Source organism: Drosophila montana, unplaced genomic scaffold, assembly GCF_035044405.1.
Source record: "Drosophila montana isolate Dmon_TW-CO22-7 unplaced genomic scaffold, ASM3504440v1 contig_3123_1, whole genome shotgun sequence".
Taxonomy (NCBI): Eukaryota; Metazoa; Arthropoda; class Insecta; order Diptera; family Drosophilidae; genus Drosophila; species Drosophila montana.
Genome location: NW_026998002.1, coordinates 324098 through 349174, shown reverse-complemented (window position 1 = coordinate 349174; position 25077 = coordinate 324098). Strand labels below are relative to the sequence as shown.

The 25077-nt window shown below is 35.3% G+C and overlaps 1 protein-coding gene across 1 annotated transcript; it reads left to right on the top strand.

Annotated features, from left to right (window-relative positions):
* Positions 1–188: 188 nt before the first annotated feature.
* Positions 189–25072, top strand: LOC135431038 (solute carrier family 66 member 2-like). The gene is made up of 6 exons (XM_064685944.1): positions 189–1436; positions 21586–21716; positions 21785–21892; positions 23191–23355; positions 23423–23577; positions 24920–25072. Exons 1-6 carry the CDS (start codon positions 1234–1236, stop codon positions 25001–25003), a joined length of 846 nt encoding a protein of 281 aa, XP_064542014.1. The 5' UTR covers positions 189–1233; the 3' UTR covers positions 25004–25072.
* The last annotated feature ends 5 nt before the right edge of the window (positions 25073–25077 follow it).

Genomic DNA, 25077 nt, shown 5'->3' with positions numbered 1-25077 from the left:
TGCTATGAGAAGAACCAACGTCGGAAAATATCATTGCACTTTTTGGTATTTTTATGTAAACACGCTTAACGCTGGGCACACTGTTGCAACAGTCTGCTACTTTAACAGCGCCATTTTGAGCATAACATTTGGGTTTACAATTTCATGTTATTACCATTGTTGTTGTTCTGGCGTCGAGCGACTGAGACGTACGTCGCGCGTGAAATTGAAATAAATAAATAATAAAGATTAAAGAAATCTACGAACGTTGAGTGCGGTACGCACGCGAAAAAAGATGCGCAAGAATCGAAGTATATCAAATCGACAGCAATGAGGAGGCAAAGCAACGCAACAACAGCTAATTAAGGCAACAGATTTGTTTTTCCGGACGCGAAATGAAAATGTAATCAAAGAGACGAAACGAAATTACTGGCAGCAAAACTTAGAGAGCAGTCAGTCAAACGAATTAATCGACTAACAAATCGTGTGAAATGGAAACGAAGTGCTTCTTCTTTCTCTTCATATGTAGCTATAGTATAGGATATTGCTTGAAAAGTGTGCACAGGAAAATTGCGGACAGATCGTAAGAGAGGAGCGCGCGCGGCGTGGCAAAAAAGTGTGGAAAATTCAATACAAAACGGCGCGACAATAACAAAAAAAAAAGACGAAAAGGAGAAAGAGAAGAAATTTTGCAAAAGCAGCTGTGTCTTTCTATGTGTGCGTGTGTGTGTACGTGTGTGCCAGTGTAGCAAGAAAACAACACAAAAAGAGGAATTCAAAAGTGAATTATAAAAACAACAATAGTAGCTACAACAACAACAATAACAACGGTAATCAACAACAACAACAACTAGCCACAACCGCTGACTTCCGCTTTGAGCATTTGCAAACGCATTTACACACACACACACACACTCCCTTACCTGAGTGCCAACGACGACGACGCAGCATCTCAGCAGCTGACAGACAGCCTCTCTCTCTCTCTCGCTCGCTCAGGTCTTCTCTGCTTGGCAAATTAAAGAACGCCTACGCTGACGTCGCTGCCGCCGCCGCATAAGAATGCAAAAGATAACAACAAAAAGAACAGAAACAGAAACAACTTCCAGCGCGCTGGCGTCTCAACTAGTCAACATTTTTGCATAAGGAGAGAGGGCGAACAGCAACAAAAACAAATTAAGCAAACATATCCGTCAAATTAACTACATTTTATTAGGCTCGATAACATAATTCGATAAAAAACAAAAAAAAAACAACATGGATTGGATCATCAGCGATGAACTGGGTCTGACAGTGGGTCACGTGGTCGGCTGGGCGGCCGCCTCCGCTATGGTCATAGGCGGCGTTATACCCTACGTGCCGCAGTATGTTGAAATCAAGAAAACGCAGGACGCCGAGGGTTTCTCTCTATACGTTTGCCTGGCCCTGCTGGTGGCCAATTCGCTAAGAATACTTTTCTGGTAAGTGAAAATCAAAGGGCATTCAAATTGGCCCTGTTGAAATGTGGGTGTATTTTAGCACTATTTTAGTGTTGTTTAGTGTTGAATTTGAATTTCACCTGTCACTTGTTTCATCCATGCGGATGGATTTGACAAAATCAGTATGGCAGAAACACATGTCTAAATAATGTTCGATTTCTGACCATTTTTCGACATTGTGCAGGTGCATTTTCCACGTTCTAATTAGTTTTTACTCATAGCCCTTATAATTTACCGTCGTGGATTACGTGAAAATTAAATATTTGAACTTTCAATCCCCCCAAAGAAATCTTGGAACCGTTTGAAGGAATAACAAAAGTTGAGGGCTTTCCACAGTATTCCACTCTTATGGGTTTTATTTATTAAACTATTTATTTATGTCAAAACCCTGAGAAAATCTCCGACTTAAGTTCTGGTTTGAGTGGGAAAATACATTTTATTCAGTGAATTATGATCTTTTATTTCTACAGTGGATTTCCACATAACCTCGTGCAAGCTATCAAAATTCGTAGGTTTTTTCTCTGAGTGCAGATAGTGATGCCCAAGTACATAGAAGCATTTATCTTTAAAACAAAATTCTAAGAAAATGTTATCCAAACCCTTATGCAGTAGTACCTAGGCACACAATAGACTTTACAAGATCCCTCCCCGCCCCAAATGCAATAAACCAAATGACGCACCCTGCGCTGCGTGCAAATAATTTCTGTCCACATTGTTATCTGGACCGGCTTGGTACTTATAAACTTGGGCGGGCGCTTATCAACGACTTATCGGGCAATTCAGGCAATGTTTATAGTGCTCGTATGATCTCATGTCGTATGTCTAGCCATGTCATGGTTTTCGGTCGGTTTCTGGCCAGGCTCATAGCTCAGATAGCGCGTCCATTTATTACATTGTCCAAGGGCTAAAGCCACCATATCTTTATTGGAGCCGTGCGGCTGATTCGATTTCTGGAGCATCAGCATTAAATGCGATTTCTTTGCGGGGTTTATGATTAAATAACGCGAATTCCACAATGTGTTTGCGTTTTAATTTATTCGATTAGGTCAAGAATTAATTGGGCAATGAAAATTATTTTTCGAAAGTTTTGCAGTTTTTATTTAAGTACGGAATTTTCCACTTGTAAAATAATATCTACACTAAATTCGATAACTTTGAGAACTACCAAACAATCAACGGAAACGTGTAACACTACACATGTCTGATTATATAATATTACATTAGTTAAAGTCCCGTACACCCCTCGGAATACTTTAGCTCTATTGCATTTATTTCCCACACACTTGCAGCTATAACGATGACACATTTAATTGGCTTTTGCAGTCGATTCATCGTTTACGCAAATGAATCAAATTCAAAACACAAATCTTAATTCAATTTGAATAACTGCGCAAATGGCCATCAATGTCAGGGTTCCTTCCAGCCGAACCAGTTGTAGCTGCCTTTTCATCCAATTTGAGCACAGAGTGTAAACAAAGTGTGAAAGTCGAAAATATGTTTCAAAATAATGCTCTTTAAGCTAAAAATATTGAGTCCAATAGTTTGCTACATCTGTTATTTCATTAACAAGTCAAAATTTAGACCAGTTCGATTCCAGACCAAAACTTTATGAATATTATCTACTGAGCATATTTTAAAATTTCTTTATATTTAAAGTTGATTTGAAAACTTTTTAATTCGATTATTAAGCCAAATTTTCGCCTTTTTATTTGTTTGTTTCTTAAATCCCAAAAGTAAATTGAAAAACATCTATTTTTAAATTCAAAGAGCTTTACTAAAAGTGCCCACTATTTGCTTATATAATGCTTCGACCCAAGTCTTTGATTTTTTTTTTGTGCAAATATTTTCATTTTCTGTCACAGCTGAAAAGAGCTCGATTCCGTGGCTAAGAGTAAATAATTCTCTTTGATCTCTGAGCACTTTTGTGGAATTGTTTATGTCAAAAAAAAACAAAACAAAAAAAAACGTCTTGCTGCCATTGGACACAGCTGATCGAACTGGAGGGCATCAACTGGCTGCAGCCAGGGTCAACCACTTCCACCTGCTGCTATGTGGCTATCGCTTTATATTAAGTATTCAATTTTAATGCCACTTCCGAGAGCGCGCACAGACCAAAGGCGAACTCCCCATAAATAACTTATAAATAAATTATTGGGGGGAAATAGAAAGGAAAAACGACAGGGCGAAGATTAAATACCCTTGCAGAGATGCAGCTTAGAAGTGATCTTATCCCATTGATTTAGCCAGATATAGAAGTCAGATTTGCTACGGGTTTGCAGACAAGTTAGGTGAAGCTCCTAATTTATGGCTTGGTCAAGATATTTTGGTTCACAGTAAAGTATTTCATACTAAAACCGGCTCTTTTTGTAGATTTACATAAATGGATTCAATTCGAGAACTTAATTTTCGATTCCTATGACAGCTATATGATATGGTAGACCGATCCGGACGACTTCAACATATTTAAGCAGAAAAACTAAACTATGCTAAGATTTCTTAAAAAAGAGACTCGCCTGCTGATACTGATCAATAGTATCTATACTTTAAAGGGCCTCCTTCTATGAGTTACATATCTCGTTTCATATTTATAATACCCACCGTTAGGGCATGCAAAAAAGAAGAAGCTAGCTGAGCGACTGACGCAACTGGTGTCAGTCGTCAATTTGTCTGCCACGTTGCGAGGCAGAGCGCAACAACAATCAATAATTAAATTGCTTAGCCAGAAACCGGGCTAGAAACTGTTTGTCAGCTGTTTGCGATATATATGTATATATATTTATATATATATTATTTACATATATATAATCGCTTTCAATGCCATGCCATAGTTAAGCTGGAGGCACATATATTTGCCTCCTTCTTGGTTTGCGTATTTATAGCGTGACTCTTGGCACTGCGGGTGGCGACTCGGAACACGCCATTGCGTTGGCCACGGAGGCGCCAGCATTATGTGGCCAGGGTTTAGATTGCGATTGCACTATAATTAACAAAATTTGCCACAAACTGCATGCTCTAATGACAGCTGGACTTGGAATCCGTATAAATATTTTTATATATTTTAAATCAAAATAAGGGTCAGACATGGAAACAATCGCTTTGACTTATTCTCTTTCACATTTGCTGGTTAAGATATTTTGATTTTATCTTTGGGAGAGGTAGATAAATTGAGACTCTGTTATTTTTATATGCCCAATGAATATATCCCTTTCCCATGTGAGATGCAGCAGAATAATGATGCCTTTTTTAGTTTCAACTAAAAGTGATTATGTAATCAAAACAGTGTAAAATACGAACTGAAAAGTTGAGAATTGCTTTTTACTTAGGTGAAAATGGATAAAACACAAAAAAGGAAAAGTTATAGAACATTATAGAATATTATAGAATATTTCATTGAGAACAATCAATAAATAAAGTTACATTTTTAGCAACAGTTCTTTTAAATGTAATTGATTTCTTATTTCATAAAATAAATTGAAAGTGAAAGGAATAATAATTCATTTTTATAAAAAAAAAAACTACATAAAACTGCAAAAGGAAAAAGTTGTTTCAATGCCATGTTAGAAACATTTTTGTTGCAAAGTCCGTTCTCCAGTTTATGATAATTTTAGCAAATAAAAATTAGTAAAATTTCAAGTAAAACAGTAAGCAATAAATTAGTAACTATTTGTATATACCTCATACTTGTTTGTATACCCTAAGTTAATGTTATATTTAAAAAATTGTTTATTCTATTATTGCTTTCCATTGTGTTTTCGAGCACAAATTTGCCTTGTGCCAAATGAACAACACACTACTGACAAGTTAATTATCATTATTCTGTCTAATCGTTGTCGCATTGACAAAGCCCCGCCCCACCCGCCAGCCAATCCCCCAAGTGCATTGGTTAAGCCCAGCCGGCACGGCCGGGCAATTTGTGGCGGAATAAAAAAACACTTACAAAAGTGTTGTTGTTGCTTTTGCATTTCAACGATTTGTACAAGCGGGAGCCTACAAATTCCTATTTGTTGTTTTTGCTCAGAATGCAAATGATCAAAAACGTGTACAAAATTGTTTTTAATTATCTAGTACGCGACTTTGTAATGCAATTATTGAAATATTGACGAGTGTTGGAATATGTTTTAGTGTTCTCTTCCGTGTTAGAGGCTATTTTACTTATTTTACACTCTGTCTGACGGTCACTTTCTCTTTGTTGTTGTTCGTCGCATGTTAAATATTGTCTGATAATAATATGGTATATATTGTATATTTTATTATTTTCACACCCACACACAGCATATTCAAGTAATATATGCATGATGGTCGAGGGGTTGAATGAGCTCATCGATTCAACTCTTATTAATCATGTTCAGCGACAAAAACAAAACAAACCGGCACAGAAACTGAGAGTTAAAGCTTAACAATACCCTTTACTTTTATTAGATTGCATAAGTTTTCATTATAATGTAATATGACCTAATGCTTTTATAACAATAAAACATTATTAAAACCTTAACTTTTTATAGATTTTCCATTGTAAACTATTTTTTTTAGGCGCTTGCTCGCTGACTTTTAGCTTGTCGAGTTGAGGTAGTTAAGGGAAAAAATTGTAGTTGATGGAAAAAAATTTATGAATATTTATAAGCCATTAAAAGCTTACGCTAACGTATTATTAACAAAAAAGCAATTGATGCTTACGTACATTTAAAAGAGTATATTTTAACATAAAAATAATGAAATATATCTAATAAAAGAATATATATTTTAAAGACTATATTTACATAAAAATATATATATATATACATATATACTAGCGGGAACCTATCAAAAAAATTCTCTAAAATTCTCTTTGAAAATGAGTTTAAAACCGATCGGACAAAACCTAAAAACAAAAATAATGTTGCCAGATCTATATGCCAAATTGATCTAGAGGCCAATTCATATATTTGACGAGCTTTTAAGCGGTTTTCATAATTGCATAAACTGTTTCTAGATAATCCACTTCTTCATGCCAATTACGATCATGATTTATAAACTCTTAAAATATGTACTTAACAAAAACAAAGCAGCTTCTACTTTAGTTAAAACGCATTGCTTGGGGCTCAACAAACAAAGAAATATCAAATAAATCAATATTGATATATTTGCAAATATGTCTGGTATCGATAACATCATCGACTGCTTTCTATCGAAGTCATTTAAAAACTTATTTATGCCACATGACCAGAAATATTTCTGCTTCATGATAAAAAGTTGGCTTTGGTTTTCGCCCAATATATGAATTTACTTAATCTATTAGATCAGGTTTTGTTTTGCGCTAAGCGTGCTTTGATAGCTGACACATTCATATTTTTATATTTACTTAAACCCAGTAAATGGGCGTCGGATTTCCAGAAATGGGAGCCCAGACAAACGCGAAGCCAAGCCAAAGGTCTAAAAAACATATTCACACTTCGTACATGACTCAATGCGAGGCGTGACTAAACAAGTTGCCCACAATTCAGACGATTGAAGTACAATTAATTTGAATAATAGCGCCTATTAGCCATATATATTTATCTATATAGTGTATGTAAAGTGTGTATGAACTGATCCCAAATAGAAGAGCCAGCGCATTTGCGGAAATATTTGCACAAATTGTCTGAAAATAAAATAATGTTCAAGTAATGAGCCAACGAACATTTTATTACAGTGCCCGCCGCAGTGTAATTGTAATACCCTGTACACATTTAAGGGGTAAAATGGGGTATGATAATGTTTTGTAAAGGCAAGACCCAAGATGAAATAGTAAAAGTCTATATATCATATAGCTGCTATAGGAAAGATCAGTCGAATAGTTGGAATATCTATGGCAAAATATTCTGCTTTTCAAGATATTCTCATCATACTCAGCATTTCAGAGCTTCCATATTCTAACATATCTGCAAAGGGCAAATATCTACAATGCCTATTTTTCTTAAAATAGGTTTGTTTATGTGTTTACAAACATATTTATTATTAATGAATGAATCAAGCAGCGGAATCAAAATACACCAAAAACATATAATGCTGCCTTAGACTTATGTACAGGGTATCTGCTCTGGACAAGTTCCTTTAAACTTTGTTATATATTCGCATATGTTTATGTGTATTTAACATTGTGTATATTTATGTGAAACTGTGCGTTGTATAAATACAATTTTTAAGTACACGAGCGCCCCCCACTTAAATTTTGAGTGCAGTTGGCAGTTGGCAAATGCTCAAAGTTAAAAGCCGCTTTAGTTGTGAAAGGCCAAAAGAGGGCACACAATTTGCCAACAATTTGATATTACAGCAATTTGGGAAAAGGTCTTGCGGGGGGTTCAATGAACGTTATCGCGGGACGTGTGGCAAATGCCACAATCAAGTTTTATATGCGACCGAGCTTCAAAATGTGTGCAGCATTCAAGTGAAATATAATTTCTAATAGTAGTAAAAGTAGAAGAAGTTTGGCAAGGCGGAAATTGTGTTTGACAGTAATATATATTTCTATTAATCAGAAACAGAAAACTGAAAGAGAGAGAGAGACTTGGTGAGAATGTACGAAAATGTAACCTAATTCCGAATAATATTATTACACAATTGTCATAAATTAGGATGTATATAAGGACCATGAAAGAAACAGAAGTGGAATAAGAGATGTTGATTTACAGATCATTTATATTAATATATAAGTTAGCAAAGAGAATAAACGATCAAGATCTTGTCTATATTATACTACAGATAACTTTCTTTAACAAATTAAATCTTAAGCTTTATGTTTCTATTAATTAAACAAGAAAGTAAGGATATCCAAAGACTTAGTACCCTTGTAGACGTTATATATATAAGTTATTGATATATGAAAATATGAAAAAGTATCTTAAAAAACCGAATATATTTCCATATATGAACCTACTCTTAGACCGATCGTACCCATGGCAGCCATATGATATAGTAGATATTGATAATACTGAGTTCGCATAAGAACAAACAGACGGACGTGACTATATCAACTCGACGATTGATGCTGATCTAGAATATATATACTTAATGGAGTCGGAGATGTCTGCTTCTATGCGTTACACATTTTATGACAAAATTATAATACGCTTTACAAGGGTATAAAAACAGATAAAAAAAAGCTTTTCAAACAGTTTATAATTATTATAAAACTCCATTAGTGAATAATATATGAAATAGATAATAGATGGACTTTGAAAAAATAAACTGTTTAATTGTTAATCTGTTTCCATAATATATTTCGCATGAAACGCCTTTGCTAATTCCAAGCCTTCGATTAATCTGAACCTCCTAATCTAAGGTTATCGTTGTATTACGTGTTGTCCGCATTCCGACTAATCAGTATATGTATGTATATGTAATGCTTATTCTCTGGAAGAGACCACTTAAACAAAATGCCGTTCTGTGCTTCCTCAACAGATAAGTTTTTACTCTCGAACGCGGTCTCACATATAATCGCAGTCACTGATATGCCCCCATTCATTTTATGATATTTGTTTAGAGCAACAAACAGCACACACATTAAATTTTTGCTTGGGCTGAGGGGCTCTTCTTATCGCCCCACTCCTTATAATAGTCTGTTTGAGGGAGATAGCTAAAGCCTCTTGTGACAATTAATTTATTTACGTTCAAATTAACAAAAGCTGACGAAGTAGTTTTTAAGTATTTCACATATACCACGTATTAAGTGATATAGACGTGGATAACAATTTCAATAGGTAATTTTCCCATGCCCAATTTGCAATTAATAACTGTCAATTATTGGTATAAATACATATCAGATGTCATATTATCCACAGACAATTTGATAATGAATTTAATTAAGTATATTCACGTGTGATTTGATAATGGAAAACCAGAGGTATTTAAAGAATAGCATACGTACTTCTTCCAACACCACTAATAATAATAAATAAAAAAAATAAAATTTCATAACCCCTTCACTCGTTAGCTATAAAATAAAAGGTACTTGGCGTATATACTATTCTAAAAGTTACATGTTAAATTTGGATACTCTAGCTCTTAAAACCTTTGAGATTTGCTCAAAAACAGGATTTCGATAGCGATTTTTATCGATTGCAAGTTTTTATCGGGGCAAGTTATCGATTATCGGAAACAAACTCATATTGCGCTCGCACTGGGGGGACCCACGTTCAAAAGTCTAGCACTAGTCTCTCTCTTGCGTTCAATCATACGGATAGACGGACAGAGATACCTTATGAGTTCGGAGATGCTTCCTTCTGCCTGTGACATACTTTCCCACGAAACTTTTATACCCTTTCTAGCCATATTCAAAGGCTTCAGGGTATACAAAAGAAACTTTTCGCTATTAAAAGTATATGCATATATATTCCTCAGCCAAACGTTAAGCTCTGTTGATATAGCCACATGCATCAGTCCGTTCATAAATCCCCCCCCCCCCCCCCCTTCTCATTTTAACAACCAATATTGCACAGCTCGTGGCGCCACCAAGTGTGACCACAAACATGGACTTCAAAGTAGTTGCAAGAATTTATGTATTGCATGCTTCTTGGCCACACAGTTGAAAACAAGTTCGTGTACGATTTTTGAGTAGTGCTGTGCAATGTTGCCTAATGGCGTTCAGTGTTGTACAAGTATTCCTACATTTGCTATACTAATTATTATATATTATTAGGGGAAGAAACAACTGATAAAATATTGGAATATTGAGTTATTGTGGATTGGCATATTTAGATATTGCCCGATTTGCTTTAAGATCAAGATAAGGTGTTCGTTATCATTTCTATTATGTCTGTCTGCCATTAACAAAATAAAAACATGTGCATTTTCGAGGCCAATTGTTAAAATTGGAATTATGCGGCACGCTTTGCTTATCTTAGGGGGGAAAAAAGTGAATTGCCTCAATAAGACACGACCTATCTTATCTGCCCTATAAACGGAACGCGAACAAGCAGGTATTTCAATTCGTTGCACATAAAAAAAAACGTTGACATAATTCTTTTAATATTTGACCCACTTAGACATGTTATTTATTTTTAATATCTTCAAAGTTGCTGCCCAACATCAAAAGTAAACAAAATTCTCTAAAAATACATACCCCAAGGTCGGGGCCCCGTGAGAGAGGCGGGGGTCGGTTTGCCGTAGATTCTGGGGCGTCTGTCGTGGGGTATGGCAATTAATATTTTTTTTTTTTGGGCAGCTCCATGTTTTTCGGAGCTGGGCAGGTGGCGGACGTGTTACTAAATTCTTATTTAGCCATAAATGTTAATGTTTTTTTTTTCTTCTGTTGTTGCGGATGTTGCCTTTTGCATGCAAATTATCGTTTAACACATTTCGAACCGGTTGCTTTTGAGAATGACGATGATGATGATGATGATGGTTTCTTCTTTTTAGCTTGAGGTTCTCTTTATATATATATAAATACCTATATACTTTTTTTTATACAACTTTTTTAGTTGTTATGTCGACTATTGACTCACTATTCTAATGCCTTAAACAAAGCAATGCTTTGATTTTATTTGCTGTTACATGCTTTATTATTGTAAGCTAGAATTACAATCTTTAGTGGAATTTTGTATGCCTTAAAATAACTTGAAACTTTCGCACAATAGAGTTCATTAGCCGTATGACAAATAGAAAGTTTATTTGTCATCGTCTTTTCAGTTTACTGAGTAGTAACAAATAATTTAAACAATCTGTTCTTATTAGCATTGTCCGAAATTGGAAATATTCAAAAAATTGTAATTATAACTATTTCAACATAGTTTATCTCATACTAAATAATAATTTATATTAAAAAAAAAAACTGATATAGTTTTAGAAAATTAAAAATAACTATAGTTGGTTTATAAAGCAAACTATTTAAGAAATCTAGTAAGTTTACATTTTAAAAATTTTCTTCCAATGACGTGTGGAAATAATCGAATTTTTAAATTGTTTAAAAGCAAAAAACATTTTTGTACGCTATTCTAAAAACAACATAAATGACATGAAGGCCATTTTTTGACACCTTTTAAATTAGAACGTTCGAGTATAATTCCCTCTAAATACCTGTATACCTATTTATCAGTCCTTAAAACTTGAAATTTTAATTTATTTATTATTTTTACTCTAAAAGATGATTAATATATAATACATTTAAAAAGTATACGCCCCTTAAAATGAACAAAAACGCAAATTAAAATAAGAAAAGTTGAAATTTCTGAAATAAATTGGCTCTAAAAAAAAAACTGCGTTTATATACATGACTAGGATTTGAACCCGGATCTGTATTATTTAGTTGCCCAAACTCAAGATTATACTTAAAATACATCGATATACTTTCGATATTTTAGAAATGAAATCGATAACTGCAAATTTGGCATATTAAAACATTGTTCATTTGCCTGAACTCACGATGACACTTTAAGTCAATTAAAATACAATCGATAAATTATCGATTTGTTGTATGTTGTAGATCGAATATGGCAAATTTGACAAATTAAAATATTTCTTAGTTCTCTTAACTCAAGATAACCCTTAAATCGATATATTATCTTAATAATCGATAATTGTGAATAGCATTGATCATCGCAAATCAAACAAGTTAAAACATTTTTCCTATAAACCAACAAATATTCCAAATTGACTGATTGATTAATATATTCTAGACTATATTAGCATATTCATATAGACTATTGAAACTATATCCTATCTTGTGTAAATTCTCTATAGAGAGAGAGAGAGAGAGAGAGAGGGGGGAAATTTATAAGCTAACTTTGAAATGAATATCTCTGAATCCATCTATACACAAGCAAAACAATATACATTTCAAATAATTTCAGCGCCGAGCTGATCCGCTTTGCGTTATCGTCAACGCGATTTCAGGCTCCATTTTCAATGTACAGCCAATTTAATGGCATTACTCAGTTGGGCAGCTTTTAAGGCGTTGACTCTTGTCTCTCGTCTTGATAGCCTGGGTGCGGTCAGTGGGCCCAGCCCAAAGGTCAGCTGGGGGGCTATCGCACTGGCGCTTATCTCCGCCAGCGCCGCCAGCTCCTAATTGTGTTAGAAGACTTTTGCGTAATTAAAAACTGGAAAAGCGAAAGTCGACCGAAGACGGGCGTCTCCAAAAATAAAACACGTCATGTTCCGTGCCTGGCTGCAATCCATGGACTGCCTGCTGGTCACAGGTGTGGGAATGCGGATTGTATCAGGACTAAAGCTCTACAATTTGATTCTTTGTTTTGCTGGAGACGTTTTTCTAATTGAATTTTAATTTAAGCTCTCAACTGATTTGAGTGTGCGGCATTTAATTTGCTTGCGTTGGCAAAAGCGCCAACTACCGACCACACGACCCATAAAACTAATCGAAACGTCTAAACAAGGGCAACAACTAGCAACAATAATTCAAAATACTCTTGAGAGTGCTCGCCCAGAGGATACCTTGTACCCAGCTTCGAGTTATCGAAATATCTTCTATAAGAAAATACAGAAAAACACACGAGAAGAAAAGAATGTTATTTTGTGTAAATATGTGATTATATACATATAAGCACAAGCAGGCGTTCTTCTTCTCCGCGTAGCCCTATACTATGCATAATTCATTCTTGAATAGCTTCGGGGTTTATTGTCCGATCTCTATAAAATGTCCCAAATCCTTAGCATTTAAGCTCCCATGTGCTTCTAAAACCTGTTTTCTATAATTAGCTATGTTGACTACATATATATATATATATATACGTATTTCAAATTTCAAGTCTCTAGTTTTTGTAGTTTCTAAAATCGATGCGTTTAGACAGACGGATATAGTTAGCTTATCCTCCGGATCAAGAATATAAATACATATATAAATATACCCTTTATGAAAATTTGTACAAAATCATAATACACATTTTCAACCTGGTGCAGGGTATAAAAACAACAACAAGTACAGTTACGTCCACATCAGCAATCCCCATAGACCCCCCGCAATCGCCGTCTTTCTATTGAAATGTGTTCCAGTGTTTACAGTTTCGGTCTGATGAAAGCACAAGCGAACAAGCAACTGCTGATATGCCATAGAAAAAAATTAGAACCCATAGTTTCTTACATACCCACGCTCTTTCTCCTGCGCACCGATTGACGCAAGTGTTTACTTAGCTTTAAGATTTTAATAGGCAAAAAGAAAATGAGCAGATGTCGGAAAGTACAACTTATGTTCTTTTCTAAGTGGGCAGACAGAAAACTAATTGTTCGAAATATATTGGTTTTTGTAATATTTAACAGTTGGTATTATGTACATATATTTATATTCGCGTGCTCTAAAGATTTGTTGATTCCTTTAAACTCTTAACATGTATAACAGTTTGTTTTATAGTGTTTTCTTTTGTATCTATGTTTAACAGCTGGTATGCGTGTTTATAGACTTTTATACCAGTATAAATATTTATATAACAGTATAACTCTATAAAAGTATAATAGTAAGTTGTAAGTTGTAAGTTGTCTGCTATTGTCTAGCAAAAATAATAAGGAGCAGCAGCTTAAAACAACAGTGTAAAAGTTTGCTACTTATTTTTCTTGATCATAAAAATATGTGTATAACAGTTTGTATAGCAGCAGTGCTATTTTTTGGTAAATAAATCATTTTCCGGAACATTTTTATATGAAACTCTAAGCTTTAAGCTGTGCTTACTTAATGTATTTCATAGGCAAAAGTTCCCTAGATGTGTATAACAGTTGACTTGTATACCAACAATCATTTCAAGGACATATCTGACATCGGCTTGCCAACAATTTCTGTGTGTGCGCCCATATGCAAAACTCAGTTGCGCTGTGCTCTCTCTCCGGCAACATCCAAATGCAAAACTCAGTTGCGCTGTGCTCTCTCTCCGGCAACATCCAAATGCGACATTGTTACTTTTTTTTGGTTTTCTTTATATATTGCGAATTTTTCTTTTGTGGTCTTGTTATGGGGCCTTTGTTTGCCGACTCTTCCTGCTGTTGCTGCCGCTGAGCCGTAAATTGGAATGGCCTTACCACTCAGTTGGCTCAGCTGAGATTTTTTTCGCCTCTTGTTGATGGGCAGCTTAGCGCCATGTGCGAACCTCTTGTCAAATGGCCACATATTCTTTTTCATTGAGCGAATAAAGAAAATTAATGTAATACATTTTGTGCTCTTATGAGTTTCATTTTATCTCTCATTTGGATGTTAATCGAAAAACCTTTTTGTCTTACAGGTTAATAAAAGCTTTCAGATTTCTAAGCTACTTAGCCGCGTAAAAGTTAAATAAATGTTATAACAGATTGTATAACTGTTGGGCTTATCCTTATCTGTATTGTCATGTGGGCGTAACAGTAATAACTGCGTTTTTATATGATTTGGTATAACAGTATAATCCCATAATCCTGTATAAAAACACTTAGCTGAATAAAAGTATAACAGTTTGTGTAAACGCAGTCTTTAATTTGTAAAACTGAGTTCAACTGTTTACTTACCAGCTACATTAATAGCTAGCTATATCTGTTTACTTAATCTTTCAGCTGTATAACAGTTAATTTACTGTTGCCACAAATTGTGTATTAATATTTGCCTCTATAACACCAGCTTAGGGTTTTAATTAGTATTTAGACATATTTTACAGTTTAACCTTCCAATTTACATACCTTGAAATTATAACAACTCATAACTAATGACAGATGATAAACATGAAAACTACGTTTGTCTTATTTTCTATCGATAACTTGTCAAATAAATTAATCGTAATCGCGCCCAACTTCAAGCTAATCGCAGTATTTACATTAGAGGTATTCCTCAAGTTAAACTACACACTGCTATAACGACTTGTATAACACTTTTATTACACACCTTCGATTGCTGCCATTGTCGCCCAAATCCTTGTAAGGTCATTTGTAAGGCTTGAATGAAAGTGAAAAGCAAACAAAACACAACGAACGACCCAGTTTCTTATTCAATGTTCTCATCATAACCCCGCCGAGTCGCGCCTTTCGATTTCATTCAGCGGCCCAGCTCAAGGATAATTACGATGCTTTTTGGCTCATCAACATCGTCTTATTTACACAAATCTTGGCCGTGTACATAATATATACCCGCTTAATGGACGCATTCAATGCAGCACATGCACATACTCACATGCATATCCCTTATAGACCTTACGCTTAAGGGCCCGCCTTTTAGCTTCTGTGCATTCTGTTCGTTAGGGGTACTCTGCTCGCGGCGATGATGGCATGTACTCAATTGGTCTGAGTGTAGCCTACTTCCAGGCAAATTAAATTGCTGTGTGCGTGTGCGTGTGTGTGCGTGTGTTTAAGACCAAACAAAACGCCGCACACACTTGAGCTAACGCATTAAGGGGCCGGCATAGTTTTAATTATAAACACACACACATACATATAGGATGTCTGCAGACGGACACTGATGCTCCTTAAAATGTGGTCTTCCTCCTCTAGAGCCCTCTGTTTCCGTCCGATAACACATTTCCGCTTTATTGAACCGAATACATTATAACTTATTAAGATAATCTAAGACTTGGACTTGCATAATTTTCAAATTTTTTTCCCTTTTTGCAAAGTTCACTTTAACTTAAAGTTTAGGTACATTCAATTATACCTTAGACCATATACTGATTCTATATCCCAAAAATGCCTCGCTTTTGGAGAAATACGTTTTATGGATTCTACTCTACCTTTAACAATGCAGACGTGAGTGTGCGGCTTATTTTGGCCGCCACTGTATGTCTGCAAGCGGACATCCTGCACAGGCATATGTGCACAGGCAGGATGTGCTGGACTGAGTGAGAGCTTTGTACATAAACCTAACAAATAGGCAAACATTCAAATTACCCAACAGAATGTGACTTCATTTGCTCGAACAAGTGAGAGAACAGACAAGAAATAACAAGAAAATTTATCAATAAAAACTTCATCAGCATTAAGTGACATTTGTGCAAATACCCTGTAAAAATGCTGCAATAAAGCTGTTTGATATTATGAGAGTTGTAGACTATAGGAGCGCCAACTTGAAGTTTTGTATGTAGATTCTCGTATACCTGTTGCAAATGAATGTATTCAGAGCTCACATTAATTCAAATATCGAAAGAGAAACTTAATATAATTGCATCTTTCAAGATTCAATCTTACTTTTGTGCAGCGCTATATGCTATAAATTTCCAAATAGGGTATCTTCTAGTCGTGCAGTTCGGCAAGGCTATTTCCTTTGCCGAGCATTTTATAACGATTGGGGTATCTGACGTGCTTTTAGCTCCTTTAGTCCTGCCTACAGGGCATCTGCTAGTCGAAACACTCAACTGGTGAGCTTTTCCCTTATTTTTGGATGAATGTTGTGCGCGCTGAATTCCCGCTCCTTTGCCCCACCCCCCCTCGCAGGACTTTCAGTCAAATCGTTGCGGCTATTTACACAAATTGCCATTGAAAATGCGCCTGCATGTGGCAAGTGGCATGTGTGGCATGCGGCATGCGGCAGGAGTCGGAAGTCGAGCAAAGCGGCTTGCATAATTGAAATTATTTACATTATATTTGAGCGCGAACATTTCTCATCCAACCAGACAAGAGGAGCCTGGGGAAGGCATGACTCCACCCCATTGCCGCCCACAACTTTTTCATTTCCATCGATTTTTTACGACTTTTGCATACATATTTTACACGTTAAATGGACTGCCCTTTGTCTATGTGTGTGTGTTTTTTGCTATTGGATTTTTTGGTCAATTTAAGAGCTAAGCGTGATAAAGTGGAAAAAAGAAATGAGCCCTACACCCTATACCCTATACCCTAAAACACTCTATACTCTATACTCTATACTCTATACTCTATACTCTATACTCTATACTCTATACTCTATACTCTATACTCTATACTCTATACTCTATACTCTATACTCTATACTCTATACTCTATACTCTATACTCTATACTCTATACTCTATACTCTATACTCTATACTCTATACTCTATACTCTATACTCTATACTCTATACTCTATACTCTATACTCTATACTCTATACTCTATACTCTATACTCTATACTCTATACTCTATACTCTATACTCTATACTCTATACTCTATACTCTATACTCTATACTCTATACTCTATACTCTATACTCTATCCTCTATCCTCTATACTCTATACTCTATAGCCTATAACCTTTAACCTATATCCTATCTTCTTCAACCAATTCCTGTTTATTTGACATTTTATCGCATACTGCACTTTAAAGCTTAAGTTTTAATGTTCCTAGCTTCTGCGACAAGTTATAAAAAAAAACTAGGCAAACACTCTTGGGGTAAGGAATGAGGCGTGCCTGGCATTTGTGCAGCTGGAGTCAAGTTATGAGTGTGGAAACGTTGACATTGCAAATGTCAACAGAGCTGCAAATTGCTGTTGTTTTTACGGATCACAGTACGTGCAACAAAAAATAGTTGAATTTGATTAAAAAAGATAAAACTGTTGCCACAAAAGGTGTCTGTCAAGGTATGTCTATGTCTATTCCAAAGGAATAGAAAGAAACTGTTATACATTCATGTCAGCTAGTCTGTTAGACAATTTCTACCAGTGCTATATATACAGGCTGTTATACACAGCAAATGGAGAGATAATTATACCAAAGTATTATAATATAAATATAAAGTGTGTTTGTCGAGGTAGCAGGATCCACTTGACTAGAAGGCAGCTGTTGCATTTTCTAGAATAGAAAGCAACTGTTATACGTAAATACAGACGGAAAGTGTCAACTGTTACACACAGCAAATAGGGAGATATTTTAACTAATATAAACTTATATAGCCAAAAACCAGCTGAGTCGTCTAGATTTTATTGCCTACTATTAAATAAAAACTGTTATATATTACTCAAAATAATCTTACATAAGCAAAGTACACCCATGGCTATAGAACCCAGTAATTGTATACAATTGTTGAAAGCAGTGAAAGTATGAAGTACCTACAGAAAACTTTGAAGGTCTCTTGTTATACAGATCCATTGTATTATTCAAAAGTAGTTCTTTTCTCAGATTCAGCATAATTCAAATGATTAATGGTGTTTTAGCAAAATTTGACACTGTTATAAAAATATGTTATGAACAAAATTCAAAGCAAAAAAATATTAACTACATATAGTTATAAAATATATATATTTTACTCGTAACCAAACCAACGACAGAGCATTTAAAGTTATGTTGATACCTTTTGTAACAATTAATAACTTATACAAGTACAAACAAATGATAATCCTTACAATTAAAACAAAGTAATTTGCAGCTTTTATATTGTTCTATGCTGTTATACACAATCATAGACAGTTATACAAATAACAAATTTTGGGAAAATTAATTGTTGTCAAACTATTTTCGCCTCGTAAGCTACAACAATCCAATATATGCATACATATATACTATATATAAACTACAACAATTTGCGAGTATTTGCGCTGTCGCCCCTTTGGGGGCGTGTCATTTAATAGGCGGCCGCCAGTGTTGCCAATCTGTGTGTTTGTCGGCCTGGCGCCCAAATGAAACGACATTAAATGCCACAACTTGTGATTCAATTTCGTTCTGCCAACAAGGAAGAAGAAAAATAAACAAGTCGGGCGTAACCAACTGCGCAATGCTCTGTTCGCCTTGTAATTAATGTATTAAAATTGATCGAAAAGCTTTTTGAAGATTTTTATGTTGGTTTCTAGCCACAAAAGAGGTGAACACAGTAGCATACATAAAAAAGAAGATAGTCAGACAATGCGCAAAACCAATATACCCCTTTTGACTTTGTCAACAGAGTATGACTGCCAAAATGAAACACAACCACAGCACAAACTAGATGCCAAAGTTGTTATCGGCGTAATGAAAAACGTTGTCTACTTTTGTGCGCGCGTCATTTGCCTGCCCATATCTGACATTTCCGATGACGCGGAAATACATACATAAATATACATATATATATATGTATATCTAAATTTTATGGACTGTGTGACAGCAAGTTAAACGGCGCGCAGAGACTTATCGCAAATAAGCCCACAAAACATTCCTTTAAGGCTTTTAATAGCCGTTCCCAACGAAAACACACAAACAAATCCCCAACAAATGCGTTCGGCTTGCCCATTTTTTTCATTTATAGGGTATATATATGGGGTGTTCTACTTTTGTCACTAATTGTATAATGCGTAGAAGAAGACCCTATAAAGTGTATAAATTCTGATCAATATCTGTTCTATGCAAAAAAGTATCTCAACAAAATGTTACAAAATCGTGCGTAGATATATATATTTCTGCTGAATCGGTAGATAAAGGACTTCTTCTGCTTCTTCTCTTTTCCAAGATTTCTTAAGCAAATGCTTACGAGTTTATCTATGCCCCAATAGCTTATATATCTACAAGCCCGCATCAAAGCGGACAACTATATCACATGATAATTGGCCATAAGATCAATTGGCATAAAAGACCTGCCAAGCAAAGCGTATTTAGTCTTCGACTTGCCGTATTTTCTTGACTTTTTTTTTGTTGTCAGCCTAGTTTTGGTGCTTTGCCAAATGCTCAACACGTTCCAGTCTCATTGTGTTGGCTTATTTCGCCCTTTAGTTTGTGGACCCTTTGCCACTTGCCGTCTGTCAGATTTATGACAGTTTCGCCTGACACCCAGCACGTTCTCTTCTTTGGCGCCAAGTTAAATATATATATGCTATATACGTATACCAGATGTTTACGTCGGGGCATATAATCGATTTTGTAGGCCAGTATGTAGCCAGTGCATAAATCATAATTTCCCAAATGACTGATAATTTAGGGCAAGGCGTGTTCTTTAACGCCAACATGAAATTCCATTAATCATTTAGATCAAAATTAAGTTTTTGGGCAAATGGGGAATTTTTGAAAAAGTATTATAAATGAGTGCGCGATGATTTTATATAATATCTAAAGTAATTTTTCTTACAAGCATGTTAAAAAAAATGTATATAAATTCATAAGTTAGATTGGCAAAGCAAAATTAATTTAATTTAATTTCCTCATGGAATACGGGCAAACGGAAAACAAATGTGCAAGCCCCTTGAAGCATTTTAACCTTTGGCATTCTACTTGGAATAAAAAGGGGATAAAAAGTTGCTGTGCCCAATAAAAATGGCTTTAAGGGGCATAATAAAATTATGCAAATATATTCAACGGACGCAACTACACATTTCTTATCCTGTCCGTAAGACTGAAGAGTTGTTGGCTCTTCAAATTAATTTTAATTATAAACTTTCAAGAGCCTGCAAAACTAATGCAACTAAAATAAGTGTAAGCTCATTTCTGTTATCCGAAAATGTGTTCTCTTGCAGCTTCACAAAGTTTATTCATCTGAAACTCATCTTTCAAAAATCCTTGAAATTTTCGTTGAGCTGCTGCTTGTGCTATTTTTTCTCGTATATTAAATGTTCATTATTAAACGGAAATGGGAAATTGCCAGCACAGTGCTGTAAAAGGCCATACAAAAACTTGCAAAATTGAGGAATATTTCATGAACAATTTGTGCAGGAAATTGTAATGCACAAATTCAATAAAACGCTGTTGCCTGAGAACCTTTCATGTTCTGGGTCATTTGACAACACTGGCTACCAAAATTAAATGCACAAATTAACGAAAATGCTGTTGCCTGAGAAATATAAACGTTTTAGGCCGTTTGACAACACTGGCTACCAAAATTAAATTAAATAAAGTTCTATTTCCTGCGAAGTATAATTGTTGTGGGTCGTTTGCCTGAAAACTATAAATATTTTAGGTCATTTGACAACACTGGCTACCAAAATTAAAAATTCAAATTATCTAAAGAGCTGTAGCCTAAGAACTTTAAATGTTTTGGGTCATTTGACAACACTGCCAACTCAAAGTATACTTATAAATTAATGAATGAATACTATAAATGTCTTTGAGCCTTTTGGTAACACTGGCTACCAAAATTAGACCGTATATGTTTGATGTGTGTTAGGTGTTTTTTCAACACTGTTTACCCAAAGGAGACAAATCATTTAACAACACTAAGCAACACTAAATTTCTATTTCTATTTTTTCTGAACCCCCAAACGAAGTTAATTTACTTCAATTGTGGCTAAGTGCATAATCAAAGGCAATTATAATGCCATTTACTGCCTGGGTATACCCACAACTAATACGCTATTTATCCTTTGTACAGGTTCTCCAGCCGCTATGAGCTTCCATTGCTGGTGCAGAGCGTCGTCATGAATGTCACCATGTTCCTAATGATACACCTTTGCGTGAAGGTGAAGCGCATGAATGCCAATACACGTGACCATGCGCTGCGTGGTAAGGCAACGTCTTCTTCTCTTACCTTAGTCTCGATTAAATAATGACAACATACTTTTCCATTTAAGGCGACGAGCTGCACTTGCCAAAAGTGCTGACGGACACGGACACCGGCGCCTCCGTATCCACAGATGCGGGCGTCCTGAAGCGTGCACGTTCCAGGCATTATTTGAATGGTGAGTCACAAGGCGAAGTTGCCATTGAAAAGTTCTCCCGCATTGACAGCTGACAGCAATTTCCGTTCCGCCAGCTTTTCTTAAGGTGGAAGAGCCAAAGAGCCACCCATATCACCCTACATATATCAGTTTATGGCCCAGTATAACACTCCCAGTTCCAGTTTTCAATTTCTATTTCTCTACTTTTACGGCGCTTCGTTATCTATTTGCGTCATTTACAGTATTTTAGCCTCGGTACCTTATCAATCTGCCCTCGCGCAGGGCAACATAATAAAATTGGGTTAGGAGGCGGGAACGTGGCCCATAAATTGATCAATGAACAAGGGCCACAACCCCGACACAGGCACAGCATTGAGCTAATTATAGAGGCACGCCTGGGGCTTCTTTGTTATCTTTGTGGGAAATGTATTTTTTCGTATACGTTGTGCACTGCGCCTAAAAGGCGGCAACAATAATAAGAATTGATTTAAAAATAAGTTTGCCAGTTTTAAAGCGTCAATTCAAATATAAATAACAAACTTAATAAATAAGTATAACAGTTATTTCAACATTCACGCTCTGTTAAATTGCATAATCTGAAAAATTTTGTGTTACAAATGGACTTAACCGTTTAATACTGAACATTGTTCGTGTATAACAGTTAAGCATATTGTATTATAAGTGTAATTGGGATAGCAAACTTTGTTCGTATATAACAGTTATGTATATTATATAACAATTGAAGTTAACAGTTTAATGCTGAACATTGTAAGTGTATAACAATGATGCATATTATATACCAATTGGAGCTAAAGATGTATCACTGAACATTCTTTGAGTATAACAGTTATATATATTGTATAACAATTGGAGTTAACACAGCTATGCATAGCGTCCAATTGAGAAAAACATTTTACACTGTATAACAGTAAAATAGTTAGCTGTTACTTTAAGTACAACTGCCAACTAATTTGCTACAACTGTTTAGCACAGTACTCCACTTTTTATGGCTATATAAAAGTTGTTATTATGGCCGCGCACTTGTCCTACTTCTTTTTCTATAAGGACTGGTTAGATAATAAACATTTTATGCTGTATAACAGTATGAGGAGTTGTTTGACAATAAAACATTGTATACTAAATAACATTCTTATTAGAAATTGAAGTGAAGATTCCTATTCCTATCGATTTTATATAACAGTTTCATATAGCCAATAGCTATATAAAAGTTTTTGATAAAAAACTTGACATTGTTTGATGAAAACTTTTTAAACTGAATATAACACTTGTATAACAGTTGAGTTTAACATCAATTTCAGATCTGGACTTCAAATACTTTTGGAACTGGACAGATTTTCAATCGTATTTGGACATGATGCTCGTCGTTTGGGCCGTTGGCGCCGCGATCACATATCTGATGCTCTCCGTTCACTGGTTCATGGAGGCCATGGGCTTTGTGGCCGTCTTCACAGAGGCCATGTTGGGTAACATACTTCTCCTAGGCACAAAATAATTCCCAATTTACCCATTTGCTTTATCCTCAATCGACAGGTGCACCGCAGTTTCTGCGCAACTTTAAGAATAAATCAACATATGGTATGAGCATACACATGGTGATCATGTGGACGCTCGGTGATATGTTCAAGACTGGTTACTTTATTGCTAGAAATGCGCCATCGCAGTTCTGGATATGTGGCACGCTGCAGGTGCGTACAAGTTTCGATATTATTTATATAATATTACTAATATTAAAATAAACTCATGTTAAAAATATTAACAAGAAGAAACAAACAAATTTCGCCACAAAATGTTGCTGAAGCATTTAAAGTGAACCTTGCTTAGATCAATGCAAGAAAAATAAATTAAAACTTTAGTTTAATTCATATATTTGTAACTTTTCAATAGTTCAATTTAAAATATTCGCACCGCATTTCCGATTGCTCTTGAAATACCTGAGCTATTTTCAGGCACTTGTTACAAATTTCTAGATGCTATAAAAACTGCTTTTAATGGCCTCAAAGTTCAACGAATGCATTTATTTTGCACTATGGGTAAAAACGAAATAAAATTGAAAAGATGTTCAGAAAACAAAAACCAATCGCGAATAGAAGAAATCGAACATGTTTTGGAGGAAACAAAATTGAAATACAATTTTTGTAAGACGCTCGATGAACGCGTAAACAATCTTAAAGTGGCGCGCAAGATCTTCAAATAAGATCACTTTTCTATATAGTATATAGAACATCATAATATAGGAGAACAAATATAGTGAGCATCAAATAATTTTTAGCGTCATAATTTATCGTGCATCAGAAATCGAAGCCCCGCTTTTTGTACAGAATAGTTATTCAACTAGATTAGTTTCAGTGATATTTTTTATTTTAAAGCCGCAATACAAAATATCTAGAAAAATGATAAATTGATTTCCGATTTAAGGCTGTGCAGATATGTTAATTAACAGCACTGCGAACCAGCTTCCTGCCTTAACTTGTGGTTCATGTAACTGCTTTTCCCCAGACATGAACCCAGGCTCTGATTTGTCGTACATATAAAAAATGTAGAGGAAATAACATTAAAACCTTGTAGAGGGTATTGTAATTTCGTCATTATATGTGTAACGCTTAGAAGAAGATATCTCCGAATCCATAAATTAAATATGTATTAGATCAACATCAACAGTCGAGTTGATATAATTTTTAATATATTCCCTAATATTCCCAAAATATTCTATTTTCCAAGACTCTTCAAACAAATTAATCTATATACGAGCATAATTATTCTCACATATCTATAAAAGCGTTAGGCAAATGTAAAAAGGGTATTATATCTTTGCAAATGTAAGAAGGGTATTAAATCAAAGATAACTTTGCTTACAAACAATGCATTTACGAGCTACACTTCCCACATATCCATGTGTAAGTTAATTGTCTGGAAGGGTATTTAAACTTCGGCTTGCTGGAGATTTCGTTGTTGTTGATTTATTAAAATTAATTGTGTTTAACATGCAACACCTGCCCTGCCCTTAGCTAATGCTCAACTTTTATGCAGGTCAGCCTGGACATTGCCATATTGCTGCAGGTGTGGATCTATCGGAACAATACGAAGCCGCGCGACCTGAGGCGCGGCGATTAGCAGTTTGCCCCCGAAGAACAACAACAGCAGCAACAACAACAGCAGCAGCAACAACAACAACAGCAACAGCAACA

Excerpts from the sequence above, each read along its gene's own strand:
- LOC135431038 (XM_064685944.1), top strand. The coding sequence starts at position 1,234 with ATGGATTGGATCATCAGCGATGAACTGGGTCTGACAGTGGGTCACGTG. Across the intron at positions 21,717-21,784 it reads ACGTGACCATGCGCTGCGTG|GCGACGAGCTGCACTTGCCA; the intron begins GTAAGGCAACGT and ends TTTCCATTTAAG. Across the intron at positions 23,356-23,422 it reads CTTCACAGAGGCCATGTTGG|GTGCACCGCAGTTTCTGCGC; the intron begins GTAACATACTTC and ends CTCAATCGACAG.